Here is a 12,490-nt window from a genome sequence, read left to right as displayed (position 1 = left end):
GTCTCCAGATGCACACAGACACACACACACACACACACACACACACACACACACACACACACACACACACACACACACACACACACACACACACACACATGGCTTTCAAGCTTTGAATATGTTCTGTTCTGTTATTAGATGTGTTGATTAGTAACTGACATTGTTAATAAACGCTCATTAACTGAACTGGACGATTCATTGTTGTTTTGTGACAACTCCCTGGTTGTAGCAGTCTTGAGGTAAATCTCACCCTTCTCTGATAATTTAACAGTAGTTTATCTGAAGGTTAACAACCAGCTTAAATTAACTTTCCATCTTTGAGACTGGGGGAATGTTCATACCGACTTGGGTCGAGCCAGGACCCCTTTTTGGAAGTGTGAAATTGTAAATCAGCCTCCTCATAAATAACTGAATCGTGTTCTCACCATCGAATCAAAAGGGCGTCAATCAAGACAGAAGCAGGTCGGGTGCCGTAAGGAAACGCGACACTTGTTCCAAAATAAGTAATTTCAAAATAAAATCTGTGTCGTGTTTTTGCCTTATTCTGTTTTTTTTTACTTCTTCTGGTTGAATACAGAACACACAACGTCATGTATTCATTATACGCTTTAGAAGAATGAACGGTTTTGTACTTTGTCACTGTAGGAAAGTCAAATGACTCCAAAATGGCTCAAAACAGCTCTGTGACCGGAGCAGCTCTGTGTTGCCAGATTGGGCGGGTTTCTGCCAAATGAAGCTTCTTCTTTTTTGAACACGTCGGACGGGTTGAAGAAATGATTATGTGTTTATGAAATGTTTTTTTTTATTATACAAATACGGTTCTAACGTGCATTTTCAACCAAGATGGGGGTTTGGGCGGCTTTCTATTGACTTAAATGGGTTTCATATTGTTTACAGGGGGCAGCGACAGATCTGGCAACCTCGTCCAGCGGACTGCAGAGGCACCGCAGACGGTGCTGCCGTGATTCCGCTCCGTTGACGGAACGCAGCCAGAACGGTTGTTCTGTAGTACATGATTTTTCTGCAGGCCATACAAATCACTGACTATCAGAAGGAAGACAGGCTCTCCGCCGTGCTCGATGTGCGCGATCAGAATAACAGTTCGTGTCGTGCGTTACGGAAGCCTAACACAGACAAAAGTGTGGCAAATGAGGAGGGTTGGCTTATCACACCGTAATTGATTGTTGGTGGTGATTCACTGTTAATGGCCTGCAATTATTAACTGGTAAATCAAACTTTACTCAAATTAATAAGTAACTAATTTACTTACAGTAATCAATTACTCCCGGTAATCAATACTTTACTAATTTATTCCAAATTACCAATCGTAAACCCCAACAGGTTCATTTAAAGAAGACCTGCCTCTTCTGATTTACCTTTTTCCAATCGCCATTGGAGAATGTTGAAGTTACACTGTTACTATCCAGAGTGACGGGCTGTGAATACTGGGCCTCTAGAGAAGCTTGGTGAAGACAACATCATGAGATGTAGGTGAGTTGAAGCAGGGAGACGTCCAACATTCAGGACAGCAGACCTGGAGGACCACAGTTCAACACCAATGAAGGAGACAATCCAGAGATGGAAGAAGGCTCCACCTGAAGACCCTGGAGACATGTTAGGAATCACTGCTCATCGGTCTGGAGTTCAGCTTTAGATCTTCACTACCTGCTGATACTTCTATAAACTCCAATCTTCTGCTGTTTGTTCATCTACTGCTCTCATTCGAGGAGATACTGGCCCAGCCTACATGGGTGTTTTTTCAATCCATTTGAAAACAATCAGATGAAATGCCAAATCGATCCACGTTCATCCTCGTACATCAGGGCCCTGGGTGAAGCGGATTATACAGCGTCTTTCCACATGGATGACATGTCATTGACATGTGCATGAGGTCTCTCACGGAATTTTCCGGTTCTGATCTTTGGCTTTGCAGTCAGCAGTCCTCAGCGACTAGCAGAGTGTTTTAATCAGCTGAATATCTTCTCAAATAGTGTTCAAACATTTCCATGATGCACTGCCTGAAGAGCCAGCGCTCCCCGGCAGGGTCCCGGTCTGCCCTGTCCTGCCGGACTCCGTTCCACCTCGCCATTCGGCATGGCTATCCTGGCTGGCGTCCCGGTGTTGTGCCGAGTTACACATTGTCTGCTGGTCTTCCAATCTGCTGCTGGTGGCGGTCTGTTAGTAGTCTACCACGGAGCTCTTTAAACAGCTTGCTGTTGAACGATTTGCAGCCATCTTTCCCTCCAGTGTTTGTCTTCTCAGAGGTTTTTTAAGAAAAAGTTTTCTCAACCACCATCCAGTTCTTCTGCTTGTGTGTAATTCCTGCTTCCTGTTCACCGCACTCGTCGTCACGTCACTTCATACGAGGAAACACATGCACAGTACAAAGAATCCGGCTCTACACACCGCTCCGGTGTCAGCAGCTGTTTGTATGAGGCACAAGAAGATCATTGATCAGTGTAGACCACCTCGAACAATCAGATCAGAAATATAATCTGCTCCGAGTGAAGCGGATCCACTCAGGTGTTCATATGACACATTTACAATCCACTTCACTTTAAATCCCATTATAAGGAGGATTTTTTTGGCCATGTAAGCATGTCTATTGATCCACCAATTCATGACTTTGTCAACAACACATCATCCTGACAGCTTCTCAAACAATGTCAAGAAAACCTTGACACACACACACACACACACACACACACACACACACACACACACACACACACACACACACACACACACACACATCCTGGTTTAAAGAGGGACTCTTAAAGTTTTCAGCCTTCCTCTGAGACCAGACACCCTGACAGACTGGAGGCACAAACATGGCATCAAGTCAACCAGGAAGAAGGAAGATCCTCCACATGATCAAGCAGCAGCTGGATCCTGACCTGAGAGCTTCCAGGTTACAGTGAGGACTCTCCAGTCCAGAAGACAGTAGCTTCACTCCTGAATCCTGCAGGTCGTTGTTACTCAGGTCCAGATGTGTCAGACTGGAGGACTGAGAGCTGAGGACTGAGGACAGAGCTCCACAGCTTCTCTCTGACAGACCACAGCTGCTCAACCTGGAGAAGAACCAACAATGAAAACCAGATCAATGTTTCTCCTGGACTCAGTTCTACAGATTTGTTCTTAAACCACGTACAGAGCTTTGCTGGAGGCTTTGACCACTGGCAGCAGCTTCAGAAGAGCCTCCTCTGAAGCAGAGTATTTCTTCAGGTCAAACTCCTTCAGATCTTCTTCTGATGACAGTAAGATGAAGACCAGAGCTGACCACTGAGCAGGAGACAGTTCCTCTGTGGACAGACGTCCTGATCTCAGGGACTGTTGGATCTCCTCCACCAGAGAACCATCATTCAGTTCATTCAGACAGTGGAACAGATTGATGCTTCTCTCTGCAGACAGACTCTCACTCAACTTCTCCTTGATGTACTGCACTGTTTTCTGATTGGTCTGTGAGCTACTTCCTCTTTGTGCCAGCAGACCTCGAAGAAGACTCTGATTGGTCGGCAGTGAAAGACCCAGGAGGAAGCGGAGGAACAAGTCCAGGTTTCCATTTGGACTCTTCAAGGCCTCGTCCACTGCTCTCTGATGGAGAAGGTGGAGAGTAGGTTTTGTCTTCAACACTTTTGACCTCCTGGATTTTTGCTGTTCTTCCAGCAGGTTGATTCCAGACTTGATGAAGGTCTGATGGACATGAAGAGCAGCCAGAAACTCCTGAAGGCTCAGATGGATGAAGCAGAACACCTTGTCCTGGTACAGGCCGCTCTCCTCTCTGAAGACCTGGGTCAACATTCCTGAGTACACTGAGGCTGCTCTGAGATCGATGCCACACTCTGTCAAGTCGGGTTCATAGAAGATCAGGTTTCCTTTCTGCAGCTCCTCAAAAGCCAGTTTTCCCAGAGACTCCATCATCTCCCTGCTCTCTGGACTCCAGTGTGGATCTGTGGCAGCTCCTCCATCATACTTGACCGTCTTGACTTTGGCCTGGACCACCAGGTGGTGGATGTACATCTGAGTCAGGGTCTTGGGCAGCTCTCCTCCCTCTCTGCTCTTCAACACCTTCTCCAGAACTGTAGCAGTGATCCAGCAGAAGACCGGGATGTGGCACATGATGTGGAGGCTTCGGGAGGTCTTGATGTGGGAGATGATCCTGCTGGCCTGCTCCTCCTCTCTGAACCTCCTCCTGAAGTACTCCTCCTTCTGGGGGTCGGTGAACCCTCGGACCTCTGTCACCCTGTCCACACAGTCAGCAGGGATCTGATTGGCTGCTGCAGGTCGTGTGGTGATCCAGAGGCGAGCAGAGGGAAGCAGTTTCCCCCTGATGAGGTTTGTCAGCAGAACATCCACTGAGGTGGACTCTGTAACTTCAGTCAGGAACTCAGTGTGCTGGAAGTCCAGAGGGAGTCGACACTCATCCAGACCGTCCAAGATGAAGACCACCTGGAAGTCTTCAAAGCTGCAGAGTCCTGCTTCTTTGGTTTCAGTGAAGAAGTGATGAACAAGTCCCACCAAGCTGAACTTCTTCTCCTTCAGCACATTCAGCTCTCTGAAGGAGAATGGAAATGTGAAGTGGACGTCCTGGTTGTCTTTGTCTTCAGCCCAGTCCAGAGTGAACTTCTGAGTCAGGACTGTTTTCCCAATGCCAGCCACTCCCTTTGTCAGCACTGCTCTGATTGGTTGAGATCTTCCAGGTGAGGCTTTAAAGATGTCTCCTGGTCTGATGCTTGTTTCTGCTCTGTCTGCTGTCCTGGATGCTGCTTCAATCTGTCTGACCTCATGTTCCTCATTGACCTCTGCAGCCCCTCCCTCTGTGATGTGGAGCTCTGTGTAGATCTGGTTCAGGAAGGTGGACTCTCCTGCTTTAGAGACTCCTTCAAACACACACTGGAACCTCTTCTTCAGCCCACATTTCAGCTTCTGTTGGCAGATTGGAGCAGAAGTTCCTGGAAATAAAAAGAAATAAAGGGTTGAGTGTATTAGACACTGAAAGTGAAGATGAAAGTGTGTTGTTGATGTTTCTCCTCCATCAGATCATCCAGCTCTTCAGTAGAGACCAAACAGCCTCTGATCTGATGGAGATGTTTGCATGATATGAACAGCAGAGCTCAGGAAGAGACATGAGACCATTGTTGTCTCCATGTTTGATGATTGGGGATGTGGACTTGTGGGAGCTGGCCTCCCTTCCTGTTTCCTGTGCTCCCTGTACTGGTTGGTATCAGCTTCTCTGAGTGGAGCTCTTCAGCTCTCAGCTTCTCCTTTTCCACTGAGCTGCTTTCAGGACTCATTCAGAGTCAGAGACTGACTTAGCACCAGTTCTTTGTTTCCATCAGCACCAAGTCCAGACCCTCAAAACTGGTGTTCAACAAGCACCAACTCCTTGGTGGGCCAGAGCCAAGCACAGAGTACGTCAGAGAGAGCAATTATTGTGACCAACCAGACTGGTGGAAACACAGAACCACCAGTTTTATAACAGCCTAGAGTGAAGATACAGTTAAAACTATCTCAGCATGGATGCTAAAATAAAACAGCAGTGGACTGAGGATGAGACCCAGAGCTTCCTGCACTGTGGTGCCTGTCCACTACACAGTTCTAGCACTACTCCACTCGCCTGGATTCAGCCTTGGTGGTTTTCATTCCACTAGAGTACCGGGTCGGCGTAGGTCCAGTTATCTTTAGAACTCGATCCAAACCTCCAGAGACGTCATTTGTTCTGTGGCACATTGTGGGTCGCTCCGTCTACCTCCCACTGAATCGGGAAAGTGTTTGACAGAATAAATTACCTCAAGAAGAATTGACAGCTGCAGCCCAATACTGACACAATGACTTGGCTCTGGCTTTAATCCTGGATCATGGAAACACAACCAGTTCTTAGGAGGGTCCAGGTCTGAACCAACACTGGCTTTAGCACCAACACCAAACTGACATCTGGTTCTTCTGGGTGGAAAATGAAAATGTGTGGATTCTTTCATTTGTCAGATATTTTTATTTTGTTCACTCCTCCTGGTTTCAGACTCTGAGTCTTGTGTTGGTTCCTTTTGTTTGTTTTGTTTGTTTCTTATTTATTTCAGGCCATATCAAAACAATTTAACACAAAATTGACACATTTATAATCAAAACTTCCTGAATGATACCTGAAAGTGGGAAGAAGAAATACTTGTTTTACTCCCACCCCTGTTCTCTGGCAAAATCATCACACAATGTTTTAAGTTGTTTCCTGAACATTCAGCATCAACCAACTTAAAGCATTTACAATAGACTCAAATAACTACAATCAACTCAAAAGTGGTTAGCCCAAATTCAAACAGTTACAACGGTCTCACAATCGTTACAATGGACTCAAAACAGTTCAGCAAATCCAAATATACACCAGACATTTTAGTAACTGAATGACTCAAGAGATAGAATATGGAGATGTGATCTTAGGCAATAATTACATTGAGACATTGATTGCTTACCAACAATGGTAAGGAATAGCATTAAATACCAATAGTAATAGATCATAATAACAATGTAACCACAATACCAGCAATGGTAAGGACAGTACACCGATAGAGGTAATCAAACAGTCACATAACACTGGTACCATATAATATCAGTATGAGCTCGTTGCATAATAATTTTCTTTTTTCTTTCTTTTCTTTTTTCCAATATTATTTTGGCCATTACTGTTTCTGCTGAATGGTTGTTCAAAATAAGGTGTGTATGACTATTCATTCACTGTGTGGTGCTTTAAAAAGCTGAGTTGTGGATCAGCTGGCCGAGGATGTTAGTCCCCAGACAGCTGACTCCCACCCTGCTGCCCTCTGTAGTTATTTCAAGATGTTTATGAATACTTCCTAAGCTGTGTGGTGCATTAAAAGACATTCTGTGAGTCTGAGAGTAGCAGGGGTTTCCTTCCACCACCAGCCCATGAATTGCCAGCCCGAAATCTCTTTGAAAGTACTTCAAGCAGAAACAGTACTGATAAGAGCTGTAGGTATAGACCTACAGCCTGTTCATGTTACTTTTATTTTTATTATTATTTTTTTTTAGTTTTATTATATTTTCAGATAATTCATTTCCAATAGATGACTTAATCATTGGACTATTTTTCCAATCTCTTATACTCAATAGAATTGTCATTCGAGGCCATACGTATGGTCACATAACAGTGCAATGAAATACGTTGTTTAGATTCCTCTTTCTTATACCGTGCTCATACCATTAGTGGTAGGGAGTTACACTGAGATCATCATACACCTATAACGAATATAAAGCTCGAAACATATTCAAAATAAAGGTCTATGCACATCTATATAATAATTTCCTTTCCATGGTGTATTAGTACTATATTCGCCATATCATCTATTTGTAACGTGATCCTCCTCTAAGTACTGTGACAGCTCCGCTTCCTTATATTTTGCTTTGAATCTGTAAATGTTTGGACATTGCTTTTCTGCTTCTGTCTGTTTCACAGTTTCTGTGTCTGACCTGGAAATGACCTCTGACCTCTGGTTTGGACTCTGTTCCTGCTCTCTGCTCTCCAGTCACTGTTGGACCTGAAAACATTTCTCTGTTTCATCTCCATCCTGTGAAATGAGATCAAATCCTCTTACTGCTCCACAGACGCTCAGCCAGCTCCTCCTGCTTCATCCTCCTCAGGAAGTCCAGAGTCATCCTCACTAATGACTCTCTGCTGCTCCTCTGCTCTTCATCCTCATCCTCTCTCTCACTCCCAAAGCATGCTGGGTAATCTGGACTCAGGAGCTTCTTCATCTTCTTCAGCTCCTCCTTCATGAAAGCCACCATGTTGTCCTCCAGCAGCTGGAACAGAGAAACATCTGGAGTGAGACAGATGGAGATGTGAGTGTAAATCCAGGATGACAACATGTGAAGCCGAGTCACTCTTCATGTGGATCTCCAGCAGAAACAGCTTCAGCATCAGTGAAGGCTGGAAGCTGGATGAAGGTTGGACTGTTTCACTCTGGACCTGAATGGATCTAAGAAGCTGAGAGTCTGCTTCATGTTTCAGCTGGAAGTCTCCACAACTTCTTCTGTCTCACTGATGTGACAGTAAAGTGTTGAATGGAGACTTGTTCTCACCATAAAGATGGAGTCCAGATGTGTTTGATGCTGAGGGGCGGAGCCTCCACGGAGAGCCTGGGAGCTCTGCTGGCTGACGCTGCAGAAACATGTTGACTTTGTTCAAGCTGCTGTTATGATGATGAATCCTGACACAAACACTGATTCTCACCCCTCATCAGCTCCTCCTGCTCCACATTTAAAGTCAATGTGTTCAAACATGGACCAGTCACTCTTCAGGGACACACAGCTGGATGGAAACTCAGAGTCAGAGCTGAAAACAAACAACATCAGGAACAGACTGAGTGGAAAAATGGAGGAAGACTGGAGGATAAAGGGAAGAGTGAGAGTTTCAGACTGATGATTCTCTGAGTGTTAACTTTTGAACAATTACAAACTTTAGCAGATTTTGGTTTCAAAAACATAATTTTGTCAATAAAAACATGTTCTTCAGAAAACAAGAGGAAATAAAACTCACTGTGTTCCAAAATTTATTCTTCCTCCCTTGGACCGGTCACTCTTCAGGGAAACACAGCTGGGTTCAACTTCTGATCTGATCCAAAAATTCAATGATTTTAGAAATACACACACACACACACACACACACACACACACACACACACACACACACACACACACACACACACACACACACACAGTAAGATGATGTGAAGAAGACTGGTGGACAGTTAAAGATGGAGTCTCACCTCTGAGCTGTGGTCTGGTTCTCTTGTTCTCCACACAGAGTCCTTTTAGACGGAGGGACTCCCTCCTCTCTGTCCTCACACTGATCCATGGCAGAACACACACCTACACACACATGCATGCACACACAGTTGAATATGACGACCTGTCTACAAACTACCCGTTCAGTTATGTTTCCGAAGGAGACCTGATTCCACCATCACTGTGAGCAGACTGAGCAGTCAGAGGGACCTGGGTCTCTCTCACATCTGGAAATGGATTCAGGGTTTTTGACCGGCCGCTCCCAGAGGGTGAGAGTAGGACCCCAGCTGTTCTCAGCATGGAGGACCACCGGCTCTCCACAGGGCTGTGCTGAGTCCCCTCCTCTACACCCACGACTGCACCCCCACCCACCCAAGAAACTCCATCATCCCCTCTGTGGTGGGGCTCATCTCAGGAGGTGAGGCTGCTTCCAGGGTGGAGGTGGAGCGACTGTGGGTCTGGTGCTCCATCAACAACCTCATCCTGAACATCTCCAAGCTGAAGGAACTGATCATCAGGAGCAAACCGGACCTTCAGCTCAGAACACTCAATGGGGACAGGGTGGAGATGGAGCCAGACTTCAGCTTCCTGGTCTCCTCCATCAGTAAAGACCTGACCTGGACTGCTGGCTCCACCCTGATCCTGAAGAAGGCCCAGCAGAGACTTGACTTCCTGAGGATTCTCAGGAGGAAGAATCCAGAACCTGCAGCATCAGCAGGGACTCCTCACAACCCGGTCACTGCCTGTGTGAACTCTGACCCTCAGGGGGGCACTTCAGGGCCATAAAGGAGAAAAACAGACGAGAAACAGTTTTTACTCTGGAGCTGTCGTTGCCCTGAATGCTGCTGACAAAACCAAACCAAACAGCTGACGATCCTCACTCTTCACTCTGCAATTAAATCTGTCAATACAGAAAGCAAAAATAATTAGTCGTTACTAAACGTAACTCCAGTTCTACAAATGTATGTGTGCCCGCCTACGAGCTTCGCTTTTGGTGCTCGTCTTGGCTCCAGCCAATCCACTGAGACAAAACTGAAACCTGCGCACCACGCCCCTCCCTGAGGGTATACTACCAAGTGCTTGACGGCGAGATCTCCCCTAATCTGAATCAGCAAAGAAGGAAGCAAACAGCTGGGCCAGCAGGTCGGCGGGCACGCATACACTTGTAGAACTGGGTTTGCGTTTAGTAACTACTAATTCTATGTCGTAATATGCTTAGCCCGCCTTCGGGCTTCACTATTGGTACATACCAAGGCAGAGGCCGTAGGGGATGAATGTACTCCCAGCTGGCATGCTGACAGGATTGGTGTGGAAGAAAGGCGGAAGCAAACAAATCGTACATCCAGAAGGGCCGAAATAACTTCCAGGAAATAATGGGGCAAGCAGCCTGACCGAGGCGCTGCCCAAAAGAACATAAGCATCGCCAAGCGACACACACACACCCCGACCGGGGCAAAGCCACAGCGGCAGGTGAGGAAAACCCTGGCCCGCGACCCCCATGGGGCGCGGCAGCCTGGCCACGAATACCAGTACGGTTAAGCTACAGAACCCCTGTTCTCGCAGAGAACCAACATGGCCACAGTGTCTGTGCACATATCCATCAGATATGAACGCACAAAGGTGGACGCGGACGCCCAGGAGGCAGTCTGGCAGAGGCCACCCACCGTGACACCTCTGCACAGAGCCGCAGAAGCAACCATACTCTGTGTGGAATGAGCACGAAAAACCGCTGGTGGCGGTAGATTCTACCCAACCCTCAGAACCTAACCCTCATAAGCAGCTGCAATAGCGCCCCCCACCCAGTGGGCGAGACGCTGGGAGGACAGCGGGGCTCCACGCCCACTGGCTCCGTATCGCACAAACAGCTGGTTCGGAGTGCGAAAACCAGCTGTGCGCTCAACATCGTAACGCAGAGCCTTGACCGGGCACAGCAAGCGCAGCCGAGCGTCGTCACCGGACGAACCAGGCAGGGAGCTAAGCGTTCTGGGGTCTATTTCACCAAGCAGGTTGAAAAAAACTCTGAGTGAAATCCTGAACTCTGTGTTGATCTACTCTGAAAGGGAAAACGCTGGGTTTTCGGTTACACAACAACTGATTTGAGGATTACTCAACTTCAAGTAGTTTCACCTGGAGTTTAGCACGTGCACGACAACTATAAAAAGCCAGCATTAATGGAGCGCCGATTCGACGAGTCACCATGGCAACAGAGAAGCAGAGAGCGGCAGCAGCGAAGGAGAGGGAGATGCCATGGCAGAAAATTGCTGCCCGTGTCAATGCGTAAGTTTAAATGTAGTCCTTTATATTAGAATATTATTGAATATTAAATATTATTACAGGGAAACTGTTTGAATGGTCACCAATTAAGGTATTTCATTTAGCTGTAATTCCGTGGGGAAGAAGCCACATGGCAGCAGCTAAAGATGAAATATAAAAACATTGTTCAAAAGACCTCGACATAATCTCATTGAGGCACATCATTTTAAGCATGTTTAACATTGTAAAGTAGCATAAATACTAAGTGGCTGATGAACTGTGCAGTTTTATGTCACAAATCTATATAATGTTATGTTAAAGCAACACGAAGGAACTTTCAGATCCCGTTGATTTTGGCGGCGCCAGTGGACAGAAGCGGAAGTGTTTTGCCTGAAGGAATACTACAGTTCCCAAGAGGACTAGCGTGTGGCGTGGTAAAATGCTGCTCCCAGTGGCGTGCTGTCAGACTGAACTCGCCTGCATTTGTTTCCAGTGGCTGTGTGAAGGATGGATAGCGACGAGGTAATGAATCTAAATGGATCTAATGGTGGCTAAACAATGTTATATCATGATGTGGCGCATGCCGTAAAGCAGTCCGCACATTTGGAGCTTTTTAGTGTGCAGGGTTCCTACCACCCTCCTCACAGCTGTTTAGTCCAAGTGAAGCAATACTGACGCCCTCAGGCTGTGACAGAGGGGTCATTCAACTAGTTGAAAGTCGATGTATTGTCACAAAAGATATTAAAATGTTTTATCAAGGTTGAAAAGTTCCTTAGTGTTGCTTTAAATAATTAATCTGTCACGGGTGCGGGGGGGGGGGGGGGGGGGGGGGGGGGACCCAGGCGCAGGCAGCCAGGCGGGGTAAAAAAAAGTCTTTATTGTCCAAAACAAGGGAATCCAGAACTCAAGGCAAATCAGGAACTCAGGAACAAAAAGGCAAACGGAGCGGAGGTGCAGGCAGGGACATGGAGGCACACAGACAGACCCACAAGGAGCCGACAAGACACACCTGGAGCACGGGACTTAAATACATGGCAGGGCAGGTGAGGCACATTAGGGAGTTAACGAGGCGGGAGAACATGAGGGCAGGACAAACAGAACAGGACCCCAGCGCCTCCACGAGGACGCAGGGGCACAGGGCGTGACATAATCCTATTTAATCTAATATTATTATCTATTATTTGAGTATAATATTTTAAAAATGTTATTGATACAAATATTTATTTTGTCTTTCATGTCTTTTTCTTCTTTTGCCCCAGATTGTGAAGGTTCTATCTGCCTGCTGGAGCCCCTCATGCTACAACCAACCTGAAACTGACAGGAGGAAATACTCAAAATATTTGCGCCAAATGTTAGTTTGAAAAAATATAATATATAATATTTGTAAAAATACTGAAAGATGTAATTTATCTAGGATGAGGAGGATGAAACCGTGTCTGCT

The 12,490-nt window shown here is 46.3% G+C and overlaps 1 protein-coding gene and 1 long non-coding RNA gene across 2 annotated transcripts in view; both read right to left on the bottom strand.

Moving 5' to 3' along the window:
• Nucleotides 1-721: 721 nt before the first annotated feature.
• Nucleotides 722-12,490, bottom strand: part of LOC115401668 (NLR family CARD domain-containing protein 3-like) — a 69,070-nt gene continuing 57,301 nt past the window's right edge. The window contains exon 5 of the mRNA XM_030109948.1: nt 722-1,534. Within this exon, the coding sequence (XP_029965808.1) occupies nt 1,420-1,534 (115 nt within the window). The 3' untranslated portion in view covers nt 722-1,419. The remainder of the gene's footprint in view (nt 1,535-12,490) is intronic.
• LOC115401703 (uncharacterized) lies at nt 8,111-9,150 on the bottom strand. The gene is made up of 4 exons (XR_003932990.1): nt 8,778-9,150; nt 8,549-8,623; nt 8,243-8,344; nt 8,111-8,170 (listed from the first exon to the last, which is right to left on the bottom strand). It is a non-coding gene; the product is annotated as an uncharacterized LOC115401703 (long non-coding RNA).

This window comes from Salarias fasciatus, chromosome 15 (genome assembly GCF_902148845.1).
Source record: "Salarias fasciatus chromosome 15, fSalaFa1.1, whole genome shotgun sequence".
NCBI classification, from domain to species: Eukaryota; Metazoa; Chordata; class Actinopteri; order Blenniiformes; family Blenniidae; genus Salarias; species Salarias fasciatus.
This window is presented reverse-complemented; position numbering and strand designations above follow the sequence as displayed.